The sequence below is a fragment of the Eublepharis macularius genome, chromosome 4 (assembly GCF_028583425.1).
Source record: "Eublepharis macularius isolate TG4126 chromosome 4, MPM_Emac_v1.0, whole genome shotgun sequence".
In the NCBI taxonomy this organism is placed as follows: Eukaryota; Metazoa; Chordata; class Lepidosauria; order Squamata; family Eublepharidae; genus Eublepharis; species Eublepharis macularius.
In genome coordinates this window covers 122,501,101-122,522,444 of record NC_072793.1, presented here as the reverse complement: position 1 = coordinate 122,522,444, position 21,344 = coordinate 122,501,101, and the positions used below count along the sequence as shown (strand labels likewise).

Here is a 21,344-nt window from a genome sequence, read left to right as displayed (position 1 = left end):
TATCCACACACTTTTTTGCCTTTAGTTTTTGCTTTTGCTTTTTTCCCCTGCAAAGTATCAAACTCAGGGCAAATAACCCATGTAGAAAAAGGTCTGAATCTACCTTTAACAGGCCTCCCTCCTGCCTCAAGCTTTGCTCCCTTTTCCTATTTGGAAAGATTCCTGGGCTCAGGAACTTCTTTCAGCACACCTCTGCCCTACGTTACTGGAAGAAAATAGCGAAGACTTGAAACAACTATTGATGAAGGTTAAAGGAGAAAGCACCAAAGCAGGATTACACCTGAACATCAAGAAGATGAAAGTAATGACTACTGAGGAGTTACACAATTTTAAAGTTGACAACGAGGAAACTGAAATTGTCCAAGATTTTCTATTCCTTGGCTCAATTTCAACCAACAAGGTGACTGCAACAAGGAAATCAGGAGGAGATTGAGACTTGGAAGAGTAGCTGTGAGGGAGCTAGATAAGATCCTTAAGGTCAAAGATGTCTCTCTGGGAACCAAAATCAAGATAATCCAAACAATGATATTCCCCATTATGGATGTGAAAGTTGGCCAATGAAGAAAGCCGACAGGAAGAAAATTGATTAATTTGAAATGTAGTGCTGGAGGAGAGTTCTGCGGATACCATGAACCGTCAAAAAAGTGGGTACTAGATCAAATCAAGCCTGAATTCTCCCTAGAAGCTAACATGACAAAACTAAAACTATCATATTTTGGTATGAGAAGACAAGATTCTCTGGAAAAGTCAATAATGCTAGGAAAAGTAGAAGGCAGTAGGAGAAGAGGAAGACCTAAAATGAGATGATTTGACTCAATAAAAGAAGTGGCATCCTCCAGTTTGCAAGATCTGAGCAAGTCTGTTAATTACAGGACAATTTGGAGGTCTTTCATTCTTAGGGTTGCCATAGGTCAGAGGCGACTTGACAGCACATAATACACACACACACCTCTGTCCCACCTCAAGCCTCCCTTTCCTGTTACAAATTCTTTCACCATTCAACCACCTAATTGGAAAGCTTGCCTGTAAATTCACCTGAACTCTCTGCCTCTCTCCAAGTTGAGAAAAATCAAATGTTGTGCCTATTATTATTCTCTTGCTACTATATTAAAGTTATAATAATCCCCCCGCCAACATATCTGTAGTCAGAAATTACCAGTGCAATCCTAAACAGAGTTACACCAGTCTAAACCCAATGAAATCTATGGTCTTAGACTGGAGTAATTCTGTTTAGGATTGCACTGCTTATTTTGTATCCTGAACTCTAGCTCACTTGATGTGCTGAACTCCTCCCTCTCCCCAAAATATGAGTAGTTCTGCATGATTTATTTCCCCTGGACTCTGACCTAGATCTTTCATTCAGTTTAGTTCTGGAACTTTTGCTCAGGTCTCTGTATGGCCTTGGTAAAGTGTCAGCAGGGATTTCTGAATCTCCTGATTTCTGCAGGATGGCTGCCCAGGCAGGCCCAGACTCAGGATGAGTAATATAAAATCATGCTTTCCCTGTTACTTTCTCTTTCTCATTCCCAAACTCCTCCCTTGAATTTACACGTGTGTGGTTGGACATGTATCAGTGGGTGCTGTATATCATGCATCTGATTATTGCCATATAGGTGCTTCATGTGCACTTGAAACTGCTTAAGTGTATTTTGTTACCCAGCTCAATAAATATCCCTGTTTTCTAGTATTTCTTATCTCTGTGTCTCTTCCAAACATGCTTAGGAGCCCTATTGCTTTGTCATAAATCCCTAAAACAGAGTGTGTCGGTCTAAGTCCTGATCAGACACAGTCCACTAGCCAGGTGTCATATCTTAGGTCTACAGTCCCTGCCTAGGCCAGGAGTGAGGGATGGCAGAGAAGAAATCTTTCTTACTCATGGCTATTTGTGTGAACTCCAGGTCCACCTTGGGAGATGGGTTTATTCACACAGAACACTTATTTAAAATATATAGCCACAGACTATATACAATAACTACATTTTACCAGAAGGGGCAGGAAACAAAATGCAGATTACTTCATGCAAAGTAACTCTGATTGAACTCAGAATTCCTCTTGCAGCATGAAAACAGTTAATAGGAAAAATCAGACTGAGCTTCCTACAGAACTGCCATCCAGACGAGTCAAGATATCACAGCCATTAACATCCTGTGTACGCAAACTCAGCAAGACTTTATGAAGCAGGTGTTGGCCCCAACCAGAATCTACAAATGGAACAGGAAGAGGATACCCGAAACTGCAAGGAAAATGCTCTCAACATTCAGTGGAGCATCCTGGCCCAGGTTACATTTTCAGTCTGCTAGATTCCTGGTTCCAAGCCAGGAAAAGAAACAAACATGCTGGAATGAGTTCCCCAGCCAAGGGCACTAGAGAAGAACTACAAACATCTCTTCTCAGTTCTCAGCCAAGTCTGGCTACTTTCCCTCCTGGCTTCAAGCAACTTTGGACAGTTCAAGACTGCTCCACAGCACCAGGGCATAATGAATCCCAAAGACTATCTATGGCTTCAATCTAACGGCCCACACATAAACCTCAGCACTCAGAACATGGCTTACCATCTCCCTCGTCCCTGAAAAGCCATTTCTGAGGCTCATGGTATCTTTAGAAATATCATGGCACAGGGCACAGATGCGTCATTAGGAAGGGGCGAATGGGTGAGAAGTACATTCACATTATCTTTTGCACCAGGGCAGATCTGGATCACTGCCACTGGCAATGTAGGGTTAGCTCACAAAATATGAGGGTTTATTCTCTATGAGAAGTCCTGGCCTGTCTCAGGCATGTGCTTATATGCCCCACATAATGTGTGAGTAGGACTGTCACAGAGGCAAAAAACATGATTCCATCAGCACTTTTTCCAGGTACTGCGATTATGGAATTTGTTGCAAACCATGTCCATGACTGCTATGTTCCTGTGTCTAATCCATAGGAATGTGCACCCCTAAATCAAGTCAGGATTGTTCATGTGAACAAAAAAGGCTATTGTACAAATCACCACCCCTGCATCATGCCAACTGTCACAAGGTTGTGTCCATACTATAGAAGTGGAACTGCAGGAGAGAAGGAAGAAAGTGGGCAATGCACTCCAAAGTTATAGGGTTCTGCTCTGTTCCTCATCCTTTCCCACCCTGGTTTGTTTAGTTACACTGAATCAATTATGTATGTCTGCGCTATCAAGTCTCTACCAACTTATATCAACCCCAGCAAAGGGCTTTCAGGTAAGGGAGAAGCAGAGGTGGTTTGCCATTGTCATTCTCTGCAGAATCTTCCTTGGTGGTCCTTCATCCAAGTACCAACCCTGCTTAGCTATACCATGCTGCCTTCCCTCCTCCTGAATCAATTACTATCAATAAAAATCTTCCTTTGGGAGAAAAGCCAGAAGAACTGATGAACAAGAATCTTTATAAAGCCACATGACAAAGCTTAAAGCAAGAAGGTACAATTCATTTCTTTCCTTACTTTCCCAATGGCTGATTAAAGGGCTTTTCATAGATTCTCAAAATCAAAGAGTCCAGTAGCACCTTTAAGACTAACCAATTTTATTTTAGCATAAGCTTTCGAGAATCAAGTTCTCTTCTTCAGATGGATTCTGTTTTTCTGCAATAAAAGCACATTTGTTCCCCATTTTCTTAACACATTTGTATATCACAGTCCCTCGTGGAAGCGCTCTTGTTGCAGATACTGAACTTTCCTGAACATTTAAAGTACAATGTTTTATACTTGATCTTCCCAGAGATAGTATTCATTAATGTTGTAATTGCTGAGTGAAATGTGGTTGCACAGGTGCTATGAGCATCTACTGGCTAATATGTTAACCTGAAGCATGAATAGTCCAAACATGCTAACCCTTCAGCTATTGGCAAAAGCCCACCAGTTCTCAGCAATGCAATTCTAGTCAACAGAAATCTAACCTAGCAGTTCAAGAAAAGTTCAGAGGAAAGCACCAACAAATAAGCCACCAAGTCAGCACTTTCCTCTGGGTCTCACCTTCAAGCAACAATTCATGCCAACACTGCTCTGCTAAATCTTATAAAATACCCACAGTCCAAGAAGTGTAATGGCCAATTTATAATGCCTTGCCATGTTCTTCTCAAACCCTGCAGTGAGAAACCCCAATCTGTGAAGTCAGGTTAGACTGCACTTGTGTTGAGTTAGAAGAACTACAGTGGGGGCAAATAAAGCTGACCTGGGACTCAGCCATTACCTTTGGAATTGGAAGGCTGAACGGCTGCTTGTGAATTCTTTTTTCCCCTGTGACAGTTGTAGGACATAAAGCCAAAAAGCAGGCAAGAAAGAGACAGAGAGAAAGACCAACACAAGGGACTCAATGATCCTCCTCCTGTTAAGTAAAACTGCATATTAAAATAATGTGTTGCTTTCTGAGGCTGGTTCAATGGGAATGTATAGTATCCACGAGAAGGGCATCAAAAGCATGGGCAGCACATGCTAAGAGTCCTGCAGGCCTGTCTCTATGCTGGAGAAAGTGATGTGTTTGCTCTCCTAAAAGAGAGGTGGAAAGTGTCCAGTTCATGTGTGTCCCAGACAAACAGCTAGAAGACCCAAAACAGCTGCAGGCAATTCTGAGACAGGGACTTCATTAAGGTATGGTTTGCCAAATAATTTCAAACCCACAATTCCACCAATAGCAATACACCAAAAGGGACCAGCAAAGAAAACTTTTTATAAACAAATTAAGTAACTAGTCCAGGTTCAGGCTGATGTTGAATAATCAAGCTATGGATTATTCCTATGGATCTGCTTGTTTGGGCTCTGCACGCTCAGAAGTTTCCCTTCCATTGCCAAGTAATTCAGACACAGAAAAAGAACACCTCCTGTCTGGATCATGTCACGGTGAACTGCACTGAAACAGGAAAAAAATTCTGTAAGCTTTCCTTTCCTTTGCAAAGTTTGAACAAAGTGGGAGGAAACTGGAATTGGCGGAGCAGAATGATTAGGGGAATTCCTGGTAGCCAAGGCCCATTATTATTAGCATTCCCAGAGCTCAAGTATGTCTTGCAAAGCATTTCTACTGGTCTACAGAGAAAGCTCCCCTCTGAATATGGGTGGAGAAAAACAGCTGTCCGCTTCGTTTTCACCGTGGTGCATTTACAGTCTCAGCCTTCATACATTAATCGTCACATTCTTTGCTTCACATTTTTTTCCTGCCTCCCTCCTACTCGCTCAGGGCAAACCTCAGGGGAACAGCAACTGATCTGAGCAACACTTGGCTCCTGAATCCTGCACTGCAGGCCAAGGACGAGGAAAAGAATGAGGGGAGGGAAAGCGGGAGAGCAGAGAAAGGCATCTCCTTCCCCTGAGTCAGCAGTTATGTGACCCAGCAGGCAGCAGTGTAACGATTTCATCATTTCCCACCAAAATTGAATTAGTTTGGAGCCAAAATCAGATTTGCGAGCCCAGCGCTCTTGACAGCAAACCCTTTACTTTGTCAGGCAGCTGTTAGCTGTTTTCCTCAGAGCCTGGAGAGGAGAAAGGAGGGGCTGCCCAGACAATTACAAATGGATGCCTGTGCACAAGCCACTCCAGGTGGGTGTAGCTGAACCACCTGCTCCCAGAGAGCGGTCTGGTTTCTCTGCAGTGTTTGTAATTTACAAAAATAGAGCAAAACTCCTATTTCACTCTTCTGGCTCAACATTTCTACAAGAGGATCTATGTCTAGCCTGTGTTTCTGCTGCCACAATCCCTCCTACTTCCAAAAACTTGAGTGCATTCTGCACTGCTACACAATTTGCAAAAGGAGAAAGAACTCCAATGTCCCAGCCCCACAGCATTAAGGTTTCCAGTATTCAAAGATGCCAACTGAGGGAAGGAGAGAGCCAATAGCCTCCTCTCTTTGTCTCAGATAAAGTTTTTAAGAATGATTATTACACAAACAAGGCCCTGGCCTGGATGGCTCAGGCTAGCCGGATCTCAGAAGCCAAGCACAGCTAACCTTAGTATTTGGATGGGAGAAGGAAGTCTAAGGCTGCTACCCGGAGGCAGGTAAAGGCAGAACTAGCTTTGAGCATCTATCTCTTGCCTTGAAAACCCCATGCAGTTGCCATAAGTCGGCTGCAACTTGACAGCAAATAAATAAATGACAACCAGAATAAATGAATTTTTTTTCAATTTCATCTAACTGCTGTTTGGAGAGAAAGAGTGTGGTGATTATTACAACCAGGGAGACCTATGAAGTTCACTGGGTGACCTTGACCATTCACACAGCCTCAGCATAACTGACCTCAGAAGACTGTTGGGAAGATAAAATTGGGGGAGGGGCCATATATGCTACCTTGAGCTCTGTGGAAACAAGGCGGGACAAAACTCTAACAAAATAACCTTGGATAAACCCAAGCCTGATCTTTACTGTAGATTACATACCATGTTAAATAACCCCAAAATGAAAAGCGAAATGGAAAAAATAAACATGGAGAGAGGTGGATAGTAAAATCAAGTATACACTCAGGCACTTATTTCAGCACCCTAAAGGCTTTTAAAAGCCTAACTATAAAACAGCATAGCATTAAATACTTAAGGCCAGCAGTTTCCACTCTTAAAATGATTTACAAGCAGAGTTTGCTTTTGTTTAGGAACTACCCATCAGATTTGCCATAATACTTGCCTCAATATTCTGTGCCACCAACCTGGTCACCTATACACAATGAGTTCCCAGTGGGTTTCAACCCACCACTTTGGGATTCACTCCTCCAAAGGGAAGTGTGAAGGAATGAGAAAGAAGATGTATTCAAGCCAAAAGAAGGAATGGCGACATTCTGTGAGATTCTCCCCCATTGGCTTCTTTGCCTTTCAACATCTGTTATTTTTCGTAACTTTGTGTTCTACAAATATAGAATCATAGGGTTGGAAAGTACCTATATGGTCATCTAGTCCAACCCCCGCACAATGCAGGAAATTCACAACTACTCCCTTCCCCACACCCTCAGTGACCCCTGCTTCATGCCCAGAGTGCTATGAATTAGCATTCTGCTGGTTTGACTCCCACTATTACCATGAGCTCAGTAGGCGGCCTCATCTCAGCCCCAGCTCACCAGCTGTATTGTGGGGGAAAAAACACTGACTTTGTTCACCACTTCTGAATGGGGCACTAATCTGTCTAGAAGAACAGTATATAAGAGCAGTTATGATGATGATGATTTAATGTTGTGGAATAGACAGAGAGTCAGTGACTAGAACCAGACAGGCCCAATTGAAATACCCTCAAAATCACTGTGTAACCACATGCTAACTTGGGCAAACTATTTTATTTATATTTATTTACTTTGTTTATACTTCACTTTTCTTCCCAAAGGAAACACTGAACATTCTCCACTCCTCTATTTTATACTAACAATGACCCTGTGATTTCGTTTAGGTTAGGTTTAGTGTGTGAGACTGGCCAAAGTAATTCAGCAAGCTTCCACGGCAGAGTAGAGATTCAAATTTGGGTGTCCCAGGCCCTAGCCCAGCACTCTAATTACACCACACTGCTATTACGCACAGTTGCTGTAAAAATAAAACAAGTGGAGGCGAGAGCATGTACAACTGCTCGGAGCTCCTTCTAATGGCAGCATAAGATGCAATTAATAATACAGTTCCACTTTTCAATTGAAAAGGAAAATTCTTGGAAGGAAGGAAGGAAGGCAGAAATGCATTCACCTGTAAGCCCCTGATAAGGTAACTACAGTAAGAAAAAAACAAGCAACCTTGGGTGTATTTCAGCCCATGTGCTTGTTTTTACTTTTCAGGGGGGACTGTTCTCTTCCTAAAGATTTAAAAAAAGATTTAGTTTGCTGATATTTCCCAGCACTGAACCCTAGACTGGTCTTCCTGACCAGTCAGTTTTCCACCTTGCCTTAATGTTTCCCATTCCACTATTTTCTGACCACAGTAAGATTAGGAAGTCAGTCAAATTACAAGTGTTAGAGCTGAATGAATGTTACCCTGTTCAGAAAATGATTATTTCTCATGATTATGGGTTTATTAAAATAAAGGGGCACGGGTTAAGCCTTCTGCATCATGCTTTGCATCTCTGACCCATGCTCTTGCAATCTCAGCTGCTCTCCCAAACCACATAGGAATCTGCTGCCTAGAATTTCCATTCAAGTCCTGAATTGCTTGGCATAATCTATTCAATGACTCCATTCCTTGACTGGTTTCCTTCTTTGATCGAGTGACCAGCTTACTGCATCGGGGGAACTCTGTTGACGTGATTTATCTGGATTTCAGTAAAGCTTTTGATAAGGTCCCCCATGACATTCTGATGGGCAAACTGGAAGACTGTGGAGTAGACTATAGGACAGTTCGGTGGATAGGGAACTGGTTGGAGGACCGCACTCAAAGAGTGGTGGTCAACGGCGTTTCATCAGATTGGAGGGAGGTGTCCAGTGGGGTGCTGCAGGGCTCGGTTTTGGGCCTGGTACTTTTCAATATTTTTATCAATGATCTGGATGAAGGAGTGGAAGGGCTGCTCATTAAATTTGCTGATGATACCAAACTGGGAGGAGTAGCAAACACCCAAGAAGATAGAATTAAAATTCAACAAGACCTGAATACTCTGGAGAAGTGGGCAGCTGTGAATAGGATGCAATTCAACAAAGACAAGTGCACAGTATTACATCTGGGCCACAAAAATGAGAAGCACAAATATTGGATGGGGGATACACTTCTGGGCAGTAGTATATGTGAAAGGGATCTTGGGGTAAGAGTGGACTGTAAACTGAATATGAGCAGTGTGATGCGGTGGCAAAAAAGGCTAATTCAATCTTGGGTTGTATCAAAGGGGCCATAGCATCGAAATCGCATGAGGCCATAGCCCCTCTCTATACTGCCTTGGTCAGGCCACACCTGGAGTATTGTGTGCAGTTCTGGAGGCCTCACTTCAAAAAGGATGTGGACAAAATCGAGAGGGTGCAGAGGAGAGCAACGAGGATGATCAGGGGTCTGGGGACTGAGCCCTACGAGGAAAGGCTGAGGGCCTTGGGAATGTTTAGTTTGGAGAAGAGGAGGTTGAGGGGGGACATGATTGCTCTCTTTAAATATTTGAAAGGCTGTCATTTGGAGGAGGGCAAGGAGCTGTTCCAGTTGGCAGCAGAGGGTAGGACGCGAAGCAATGGGCTAAAACTACATGCACAAAGGTACCGACTGGATATTAGGAAAAACTTTTTCACCGTCAGAGTAGTTCAAAAGTGGAATCAGCTGCCTAGGGAGGTGGTGAGCTCCCCCTCACTGGCAGTTTTCAAGAAGAGGCTGGATGAATACTTGTCAGAGATGCTTTAGGCTGATCCTGCACTGGGCAGGGGGTTGGACTAGATGGTGTGTATGGCACCTTCCAACTCTATGATTCTATGATTCTATGGTGGCCCTATAGCCCAGGCATCCGCTACTTGACCTTTGTTTCTACACACCGCAAACTCCACATTCTCTTTGCTACTACTGATAAGGTTTCTGTATCCCTATGTTAGCACTACACTATGCTAGATTCGCGATAGCTTCCTTGCCTTTGTATTACTAAACTAAGGGATAGTATATAAGCTGTTGCATTTTTTAAAAAAAGCAGTTGCCACTATGGATGGAAGAAGATCATTGAAACCATAGAAGTAGCTTAAAAGCCTGCCACATGGCAGCTAATAACCACATGAAGCACCTGCACACCCCAGCATTCCTGCACTGGCCCACTCTTCTCCCAGTTTCTGAAAAGATTCAGGGAAGGACATATGGGTCACCTAAGACCGCTGCCTGGTGGAGACTACAAATGACCACCTGCACCCATACAGTTACAGCCACTAGAGCAGCATGCAGTTAAGCAGCCATCATCTGGTTGTGCTCAAAAACAGATATTGTTTAATGTAATACAGGATGTAATACAAAAGGACCACATTCAGCTACATGTATAAACATGTATCTACTGATGGACTGATCTCTGCCCTGTAGCCAATTTGGAATGGGGCCATTTAAATTAAATTAATTTGTAAATTAATTGAATTAAAAACCTGTCCCATTCTAAATCTGCCCTGTCACACTCCTGATGGTGTTATTAGGAGTCTAACATTGAGGGTATTAATGGGATATATTAACTACCCCGCCCACCCACACAGCAGGTAGGAGTCATTTTCAGAGCCCCCTTTCCTTCCCAAAACTTAGTGAAAAGCAAGAAGCAGTGATAGTGAGAGCGCCCAACCATCATTAATAGCAGCATGCTGCAAGATTTAAGCCTTAGAGACTGCAGGAAGCATCCATTTCTGCTGAAAAACAGGGAGGTTACATTTGATTTGGTTCCCAATCATCACAAATAACTGTTACAATTTTAAGGGCCTAAATCCTCACTACTGCTAACAACTCCTAAAGCCCCTCTACCACTTCAGAGCTGGGAAGAAGAGTGGGCCAAAATAGATTTACTTGCAATCAACCTAAATGTCTGAAAGTCTGGGTTCAGTTTTAAATGTATCTGAGAGGAGAGATCCATAAAATTCAGTGTCCGTTTTTTACTCTGCCACCATCACATTACAAGTCCCATTGAATTTCAGGGCTGGCCCATCCACTAGGCACACATAGGCAATCAGAGGTGGAGGGACAGCAATCAGTCGCCACCCACTGGCCTGCTGCAGCAAGTCACAGTTCCATGAGACGCCCCCAGCCCCAGTGGGCAGCTAATGAGGAACCTGCTCCTCCCTCCCTCAGGCAGAGGGGGACCTGCACACCACAGTGCAGGGGACAAAGGAGGGCCAGTGCTGCAATAACTCACCACCACATGGGGGTGAGGAACATGGCGCCACCTCACTATTTCACCAACTCCCCACATGGCTGTACAGAAAGAGAAAGGGCAGCTTAGACACCTTAGCTTAGAGCATTCACAAGCCTTCATCAGGACCTGTTGAATTTAGTTATGAATTGTGAATGATCAATTCAGTATGTCAGTTTTCTGCAACTCAGGATAGTTCCCAAAATACTACCTTTGTCCTATGACACTGCTCAATGCACCATGGTTCTGAAAAGTCTTTTATATATTATGCTCCCATGCTCATCACAAGTAGCTGAAATAGCCTCTCTGTGACCATTTATCTTCTATATTATCTGAAAAGGAACCCAGCTATAGTTCATAAAACAAAACAGGCTCCTCACCCTGCCTTGCCACAGACTAAAGACAGTGGAACAGGGCAATAAAATGCCAGTGTTTGTCTTAGCAACAGCCTATAGGAAATGCTTCCCTCAGGATAGGCAGGTTATGTATTCCTTGGTTGAGAAAGAGCATCTCCAAATGCTAGCTCACTCACTTTTCCCTTGTGGGAAATGGGTCACTTCTAACTGCCCATAAAATTGGATGCTCCAGTTGCGCTTTGTACACACCTATGAACTGGGAAGTGAACTATGAACTAGAAGATGCACCTGCTGTTTGTGCAAGTCCCTTGCACTCACATTCCCTTTAATGGGCCCTGACTGGGTAACTTTGATTATTCTGAGTTGGAATTCAATGGAGAATACTAGCAAAAATCAGAAATCCAGGTATATTTAGAACATAACACCTAGCTAATATTCCCTCCTTGAGCATATCTTTTGTAGAGATGTAAAAGTACCATGCAGTAACTTGGACAGCACTTCACATTTTCTGTCATTTTTCTCACATAGGTTTGGTCACCTGCATGCTTCCCTCCAGGTGCTATGAAGGCAGTCCTCTACTGGAGTGCATGATCCTCTCATGCCTGGCACTTTGGGGTTCCTGGGAATACACTGGTCTAGTGCAAGCGCTAGTGCCTAGCAAAAGAGGAAGCAAGCTCCGCAGTAGAGAACTGGCTTTACAGCACCTGAAGAGAAGTGTGCAGTGATTGAAGACGCAGGAACCAAGCCATAGTAAATCACACAGTTCTTTGGTTCTGTATTGGCAGCAATAGTTATCTTTCTATATAAAAGGGAAGCCTTATTACTGATGATGCACTTTTTTTCCTGATGCACCTGCACCAGGCGTCATGGCCAATGTAGCCTCCAGAGGGTGCCACCGTCGCAGGATGGCCAGGTGAGCCCACCCACTCCTCTGGAAGGAGCCGCCGCTGAAGGAAGCCCAGCGTTCCTGGGTTTTCTAGGCCCACTTTTTTAAAAAACGGGCTCTGTTGCTAGTCTTCAGATAAAGGAATACAAACACACTTCCCACTGATTACCACAACTCATCATGGTGACAACAGTGAAAACCAAAGTGAGACCTGGCATATAGCAGTGGCTAAAAGGTCAGACAATGATCCTAGGAGACTCGGGTTCAAATCCTCTTATACCATAGATGCTTGCTAGGTGGCTTTGAGCCAGTCATGTTTTCTCACTTACCGAATACAGTGATTGTTGTGAGAAAACAGAGAAAGGGAGGACAAAATTCTCAGCCTGCTTTGGGTTTCCATTGGAAAGAAAAGTGGGAAATAAATAAATGCAAAATAAATGCAAAGTCCCCATAACACTAAATGGAAGCCCAAACACAGATCCAGGCTATGTATTTATATCAATATAGCTGAACTTGGAATAATCATAGCTTTAAGGAAAAAATTCCCATACCTCCAAGCAGTGGCCCTAACTCAAGGGTAATATACTCTATGAGCTCCAACAGTGATACCTCAGTTAAAGCCTTGGACTAATCAAAGGCAGGTATGGAAACAGAGAAAAAAATTGCTTACAGAGTTTATGCAGCCCAATTCCTTGTTTAAAAGCCAGGGCAAAGAGAGCTTTCCTTCCCCACGGTAGCAAGACTGGATACGCTCCTTGATCTTGTCTTTGATTTTCTTCAGTGTGAAGAGGCAAAGGACAGATTCCTTTGGTGGTTTGACCCTGTTCTTCTGGCCCTGAGAGAAGACTGTGAAGAGGATATCCTCATGCTCCGAAATGCCCAGCTGTCTGGCCAGTGCCTTTCCAGGCTTGCTGAGGTAAGCATCTTGAATCAGGCGGTATTCAATGCCATCTCGAACACAACCAATGGGGAATTCCACATATGAGTAGAACTTGGGATCATCCACACATAGCCGGACAACTTTAGAGGTGAAGAACTGCTCCCCCGTAGAGTCTGGTGAGGTAAGTTGAGTGTCCAACTGCAAAGTCAGGTAGTAGACAAACTGTTCACTGCTGAAGCTGTAGATGTAGTAGATATCAAATGTGGGGAACTTGGAGAGTGTATCTGATGGGATCTTGAGCTGGGAGGAGACAAATTCATCTTGATAAACAAAGCCAAACATTTCTGCATTCTCCTCGCTGTCCATCAGCTTGCGGCTGGACAGGGTAGGGAAGTACTCAGACTTGCCATCAATGGGTGTACCAATGAAGAGCTTGTTTTGCCCATTTTGCACTTCGATGATGACGCCTGACATGGTCCCTGACTCATTCACACTGGAGAGGTAGTGCTCCTTGCGGTGGTGAGGCTCTCCCAACTTGAAGAGGTCATCTAAGCGCAGGAACTGGCAGATGCCTTGAGAAGCGCTGCCACAGGCTATCAGCCGGTTCCCAGAGTAATCCACCAGCAGCAACTTGTTGACATTGTTGGTACTAACTAGCCCATGTGGGCATGACTGCACACTGGGCGGTGGGTAGCACTTCTCATTGTCATCTACTGGCCCCGTTACGTGAGTGCGCAGCAGTGTAAGGTTATTTGCAAGCTTATAGATCCGGTTGACAGCACCGACATACACCTCCCCGGTTTTATTGTGGACCACCAAGTGTGTCAAACTCCAGTCTGTGACCTGGAAAGTCCTAAAGGGAGAGGAGGACTTGGGGGTGCCTTCTGCCAATGGCAGCCAGGCACTCCCCAGAAGCAGAAGAGTCCAGATGTTGACCGACAAATGGTGCTTTAGCCTTAGAAGCCACATAGTAGAAACGTCACATCTAGCAATGGCTGCACATTGACCTACCCACAAATAAACAGAAGAAAACCAAAGGCAGTGGAGAAAAATGGTCTGTGGACTGTCTCCTCTTCTTCCACCACTCTCCACATTCAGGACTTTGTGGGTACTGATATCCTACTCAGCCCTAAAAGAAAAAACAAAGCAAACAGGGTTAAATAAGCAACTGTGCCTCCCAGAATGGAACAGCACAATACAGCCTCACAGCTACAAACATCTTAGGAATGGAGGTGGTTCATATCTCTAAAATGCTCAGCTGTCTGGGGAGAAGAGCTGCCCAGAATTCCTGTTAATCATTTACATTCCTCCCATTAAAGTTCCCATGACCATTGTGACAGTTCTCTATGAAAAATAGTTGCCCAATTGTTCTGACAAATAGAAAGGATACGAAGGGTACTTTACTATTATTATCACAAGACAATATTAGGCTTTCCATATTTTCTACATTTTTATAGGGGCATGAACCTTGAAAAGATTACGTTTGAACTCCCAGCAGAAAGGGTGCTTTTGAGCAAAACCTTTTTTAAAAAGAGGAGTGCACCGAAGATCTGGAATTGGCTTAAAATAACTTAAATGACAGGGATTGTATCTTTTATAACCCCTACTTTAGTACTTTCCAACCTTGCCTAGAAGATTTGTCTTCCTGAATTTGTATGTCATCTAAAGCTAGATATGTGTATTACAGTGTTTTCTTGAAGTCGGGTCTTTCATTGCATTGATTGATATTTGGCAAAAAGATTCTCTGTGATATCCCTTTTTATTTGTTTTCCCAACTTCCTAGTTTTGTAATGGAGATAAGCAACACAACTGATTTGTTTGTGAAAAAAATACTGGAATGCCTTTACTGATGTTTGTGAGAGAAAGAATGACTGGGGGGAAATCTACAATGTTCTATCAGCTCTTAACAAAAAGCCTGATGACCTTTAAAAAAAATGACTGTGCTCCTTTCCTTTGCCCCCAACCTTCCAGAATGCACAGCTTCCCTGTTTTCCCGCAATTAATTCGCTTTTCTGGATATTCTTCCTCCACTTTGAATGGCCTTTTCTAGTCTCTATAAGATCGCCTAATGGTTTCAAGAAGAACAATCTACTTACAAAATCCCACACAGATAACTCCTTCTTTCTGCACAAATAAGATTTGAAACATTAGTAGGATAGCCAGAGGCTATCCTCTACTGCTCATTTTAAGGACAGCATTCCACCCATGCAAGAACAAGTTTTGAAACGCAGAGCTTATACATCCCACTAACACAGGGGATTCCATTATGCATTTATTTTATTGACTTCATTTACACCCAGCCTTTCTCCCCCAGTCGTATTTATTTTTTAGAAATGTCACTAAGATCTTGCTCAGCTCTCTAATACTGATCCTCCCATATTTCAGTTACCACATCAGGTAAGCCCTTGACCAGGATGAAGCTCCACTAGGGAGCTGCCAGAGTCCTGCCAAACCAACCAGGCCTGACCAGCTACAGAAAGGTGCTTCAAGGTTTTACCATCTCCCAGACAGATGGTGATTATTCATTCTCCTAGCACTTATATTCATTCTCCTAGCACTGGCTGAACCTTGCACCTCATCTTAAATTTCTTACCACAAAACCATCAGGCAGAGACAGTTTGCATCTCACTTTAGCTGCCAATCTGAGATCTCAGAGTACAGCATCATTTTTCTTAACTGGCCCAAAAGTAAAAAAAAAAAAAACAGGCTTGATTTTTGTTCCAGTTTGGCCAGGCATGCCCACAATGCATGTTTGTTTACTTAATTCTTCTTTCCTTCATTTTATCCTTACAACAGCATGCCTGTGGGTTAGAGAGTGACTGGCCCAAGGTCACAGTGGGGATTTGAACCTGAGCCTCCTAGTCCAACACTCTGTTCACTACATCACACTGGCTCTCATAAGAAAAACTTCTACAGATATGTGAGAAGCAAATGCAAGGGAAAAGAGGCAATTGGACCGCTGTTGGGAGTAGATGGAGAAACTGATGCAGGACAGAGAAAAAGCAGACAGGTGTAATGACTTTTTTGCCTCTGTTTTCTCCCTGAAGAACTCAGGCACATCTAGAGATAGTAGAAAATGTGGCAGGACACCTGAGTAGCTAATTGACATTGAAAGAGAGGTTGTGGAGAGGCATCTGGCTGCACTGGATGAATACAAATCCCCTGGGCCGGATGGGGTGCACCCAAGAGTGCTGAAAGAACTTTCTAGAGAACTTGCAGAACCCCTGTCCATCATCTTCAAGGCCTCCTGGAGGACTGGGGATGTGCCACAAGATTGGAGAAGAGCGAATGTTATCCCAATCTTTAAGAAAGGGAAGAAGGATGACCCAGGAAACTACAAGCCGGTCAGTCTGACTTCTGTTGCTGGGAAGATATTAGAACAGATTTTAAAGGGATCAATCTGTAAGCATCTGAAGGACCGCTCAGTGATCCGGGGAAGTCAGCATGGTTTTGTTCCTAACAGATCTTGCCAGACCAACCTGGTTTCCTTCTTTGATCGAGTGACCAGCTTACTGGATCGGGGGAACTCTGTTGACGTGATTTATCTGGATTTCAGTAAAGCTTTTGATAAGGTCCCCCATGACATTCTGATGGGCAAACTGGAAGACTGTGGAGTGAACTATAGGACAGTTCAGTGGATAGGGAACTGATTAGAGGACCGCACTCAAAGAGTGGTGGTCAACGGCGTTTCATCAGATTGGAGGGAGGTGTCCAGTGGGGTGCCGCAGGGCTCGGTTTTGGGCCCGGTATTTTTCAATATTTTTATCAATGATCTGGATGAAGGAGTGGAAGGACTGCTCATTAAATTTGCTGATGATACCAAATTGGGAGGAGTAGCAAACACCCAAGAAGATAGAATTAAAATTCAACAAGACCTGACTACTCTGGAGAAGTGGGCAGCTGTGAATAGGATGCAATTCAACAAAGACAAATGCACAGTATTACATCTGGGCCACAAAAATGGGAAGCACAAATACTGGATGGGGGATACACTTCTGGGCAGTAGTATACGTGAAAGGGATCTTGGGGTAAGAGTGGACTGTAAACTAAATATGAGCAGTCAGTGTGATGCGGTGGCAAAAAAGGCTAATTCAATCTTGGGTTGTATCAAAGGGGCCATAGCGTCGAAATTGCAGGAGGTCATAGCCCCTCTCTATACTGCCTTGGTCAGGCCACACCTGGAGTATTGTGTGCAGTTCTGGAGGCCTCACTTCAAAAAGGATGTGGCCAAAATCGAGAGGGTGCAGAGGAGAGCGACGAGAATGATCAGGGGTCTGGAGACTGAGCCCTACGAGGTAAGGCTGAGGGCCTTGGGAATGTTTAGTTTGGAGAAGAGGAGGTTGAGGGGGGACATGATTGCTCTCTTTAAATATTTGAAAGGCTGTCATTTGGAGGAGGGCAAGGAGCTGTTCCAGTTGGCAGCAGAGGGTAGGACCCGAAGCAATGGGCTTAAATTACATGCACAAAGGCTGGATATTAGGAAAAACTTTTTCACCATCAGAGTAGTTCAAAAGTGGAATCAGCTGCCTAAGGAGGTGGTGAGCTCCCCCTCACTGGCAGTTTTCAAGAAGAGGCTGGATGAATACTTGTCAGAGATGCTTTAGGCTGATCCTGCACTGGGCAGGGGGTTGGACTAGATGGTCTGTATGGCCCCTTCCAACTCTATGATTCTATGATATGCTTGCATATGCCCCGCATAAAAACCAGACATTCACTAGTGCAAAGCGGCACCCAAGCATTCATCCTACGAAGCTCCACAAATCTGGTTTAGTATATAAAGCATTAGAGTATGGTCCATCTAGCCTAGCACAGCCAAGTCTCAAAGACCTTGGAGCCATTCAGGATGAAAGCACAGTACAGCAATCTCAGCTCAAACACTGGGAAACAGGTAAGAAGGACTCAAACTACTTTTTTCCTTCCCCAAAGCCCAGCACCATCACCCCTCCTGCCCTCTAAGTTCTTTGTATGCACCAGAGAACTCAAGGAAAGGCTGGTCTCTTATTCACAGCTCAAAGGTTCCCAACTTCCCACCCTTTCCAGGTTTTCTTTTCAGTTTTCACAGAACTCAGGGGAGTAGCCAGAATCATTGTGCAGGGCATCTACGACAGGGTCAGACATCAAGCGGAGAATAGACACTGGCAACCTAGTGGTCAGATATGTGGACTCCTATCTCTGCACATCTTTTTGATAATATATACATTATTTCCCTGGCTTTGGGCTTTCTGGTTGTTAGCAATCAAGCTAGATAAGAGACACATGAATGACTATGAACTGGGGCTGTGACATCAGAGGAAAGCAGTTAATTCTTTCTCCCTACATGGTTTCCCAGATCCTTACTGGCCTCATGGATTTGCCATTTGTCTAATTTGGTCCTATTTCTAGAGTTTCTGCCACAGAAATCCTGCCATGCCTCCGCCTTCTTGGCCACCTATCCAAATCTAGATCATGTCCAGTTAGTAAAATGTGAGCTATCAATGTAGGACACTAAGCATCTGTGAGAGCCCCAGTAATACATTCTGCAATCAGCAGCCGTTCAATTAGTATTAACCCAACTACTTTCTTGGAATTATAAATAGGGAGAAGGTTAGCAAAGTATTGAATGGACCATTGAGAATGAATGGCCTGCCATTCATATAATAAAGCACATCACATTTCAGGTAAGCAACCGGGGTTCATCTTGCTTTGCTGTGGCAATAGAGGATTGAGCTTGTCAAAACTGCCAATCCAACCCCTTCCACAAGTAGAATTTCCTCTCAGACAGGAAAACACTTTAAACCCAATTCCGTATCAGAAGAAGGGTACATTTCATCCTGAATTCCCTGGGGGAAAAAGCCCAAGAGCTCTATTTCTTCCATAAGAAGGTTCTTGAGGAAACAAAACAAAACAAACAAACAAAAAAAACCTCATTCATTCTTCAGGGTCTTTTTTCCCTTCTGGCTGCAGGCTCACACAGAGCAGTGAAAGCGTTCATCGCATTTCACCATTTACCTAAGTGGACTTTAATGTGCTGAATGGTTGGTCATTAAGGAGATTTTACTTTTTATAAAGACAGGGAGTGAAAACACAGAGAGAGACCATCACAAATGAAGAAGGAAATAAATGGTGACAATTTGTGAAGTGGGAGAACGGCTGTTTAAGGAAAGCGACTTAGAATTATAGGACTGTACTTCCACCTCAGACACTGATTTACTACCTGAACCCAAATGTTCTCTCCCTCTTTTCTATACATCAGACTCTATGGGTTTAGCACTCTGGAGGACTTTGTAAGGGCAATGGGGGTTTCCCCCAAGGGGAAACTGCAAGAGGCATCTGAGGAAAGAAGAAAGAGAAGAAAGATTTCTGAAAAGGGAGAAGAAAGATATGAGGAGAAAGAGCGCTCTGTGTAGAGAACAGCACAGCGTGTAGAGGAGTCTAAAGTAGAGCTGCAGCCTCTGGGGATTTACAGCTGCACCAAGAGTCCTGTGAACTGCACAGAAAACCACCACACCTGCAAGAAAGGTTGAGGGGCAAACTGCACATTACATCTACTATGAGAATGTGATGAGGAGTTGCAGCCATATGCCAGCTGTATGTTCACCAGGGGAACTCAGTTCAGAAGCACCACAGAGAGGAGGGGCTCCTGCCTCCATCCCTCCATCTCATTTTCCTGACCCAAAACTGCCCTAGAGAGCATTATTTGCCCTAAAGGGGCTGCATGAGTTTGTGTGTGTGTGTGTCCTACTCTGGTTTCCCACCTCTGTTGAATAAACCCTATGTATATTTCAAGTTCTACTTCTGAAGGGTAAAAGGTGATTAGTGGGTCAGGGAGCTCTGAAATTGTATTTCCCTTTATTTTGCCTCTTAGTAATTCCCCCTTGGTTCAGAACAGTGGTAGCCAGTGGTCTGGAGGCAATACTGCTTTCTTGTCACACACTACTTCCATTAACCAACACCAGGGCCCATGATTTCTTCCTTCAGCTGGGGCTGGTAGGAGAAACTGGGGTTACACGCGGAAATCCTGAGGCATCCATCACCTAGACCGTACAGAATCGTACAGGTATGTTTACGTGTTATGTGTTAAACCATGGAAAAATTTCTAGCATCTCTGATTTTTATTGAGTGTGTTATTGTTTCGTTGGTGTTTTACGTGTGTTATGAGCTGCCTTGAGCAAACAGGATCAAGCCTATAAAATTTTATAAATCAAGTAAAATATCCCTACCCCGCCCACAAAAAATAATACAGGAACAGAGCTCTCCCCACTATCATCATAAGCTGGGCTATAAAATCAGTTCAGGAGGTTCTTCCTGAAGTATTACACCTACAGGGTGTGTGTGGGGGGGGTGCCCCTTACTATAGCCTGCCCAGAACATTCAAAACTAAATCTCCCTGTAGAAAGCATGTAGACTGCTGAACCAAGGATTCATCCCACAAGCGACAACCCCCACCCCCACCCCAGGGTAATCTTCCAGCTACTACTAAACACATGAACACCACAGAAACAAGCACCAGCAGGAATGTTCTTCCAGACACTGAACTTCCAGGCAGAATTAGTCCGAAGCAGCCTCTCAGCCTCAGTCCTGCAAATCAGATTGCCTGTTTGCCTCTTTCCACATAATTCCTGCTCTTTCATTAACCAAAAGTGCTACAGAGAACGATGGCCTCCACAACTGGTAGAGCTCATTTACCAGTTGCTAAAGATTTATAGGCACCCATGACAGGGATGATCAGAATCGCCTGTCACCCTGAAACAGCCAGTAGAAAAGCATATCCTTCTCCTGTCTACAATGACAGATACCAGCTGCAGGAGCACTAATAGCAAAGCTCCTTCCTTCTACAGTGTAGCAGAAACCACTAAACTATGCTCTCAAACTCTAGACAGCTACACACAGCAGAGGAGATGCACACCACTAAAGACATTTTTAGGTTTTACATGTTGCATTGCAGCTCACCCTTGCCCTGTCCTCGATAGCCCAGGCAAGCCCAATCTCATCAGATCTCGGAAGCTAAGCAGGTTCGCCTTGGTTAGTAATTGGATGGGAGACCTCAAACAAAGACCAGGGTAGCAGAGGCAGGCAATGGCAAATCACCTCTATTAGTCTCTTGCCTTGAAAACCCCAGCAGGGATTGCCATAAATCAGCTATGACTTGATGGCAGTTTCCTCCTCCACCACAGCCCACCCTTCCTCTCAGGAGCTCAGAAGGAGCTTTAGGCCTCTCAACAACCCTGTGAGGTAGATCAGAGTGATTGTGACCTGCTCTGAGTGGATACTGAACTTGGGTTTTCCATCTATTACAGCCACTGTTCCATGTCTGTAAGGTTTCAAAAGCAGCAGTATCTTCAAGGAGTTCAACCAGAATGCATTTCGATGCCATTTAAGGTTAATACGCTAACAGAGCGATCCTATGCAGTTACACCCTCATATGCCCACTGATTTCAATGGACTTAGAAAGGTATTCTCTGCTTATGACTGCACTGATAGCCACTCTGTATCCAATATTTTCCACCCCGG

At 44.0% G+C, this 21,344-nt stretch overlaps 1 protein-coding gene across 1 annotated transcript in view; it reads right to left on the bottom strand.

Annotated features, from left to right (window-relative positions):
• The window catches only part of PLXNA1 (plexin A1), a 418,114-nt gene that overhangs the window by 347,937 nt on the left and 48,833 nt on the right, over nucleotides 1-21,344 (bottom strand). Inside the window, exon 2 of the mRNA XM_054978424.1 lies at nucleotides 12,645-13,983. Within this exon, the coding sequence (XP_054834399.1) occupies nucleotides 12,645-13,823 (1,179 nt within the window). The 5' untranslated portion in view covers nucleotides 13,824-13,983. The remainder of the gene's footprint in view (nucleotides 1-12,644; nucleotides 13,984-21,344) is intronic.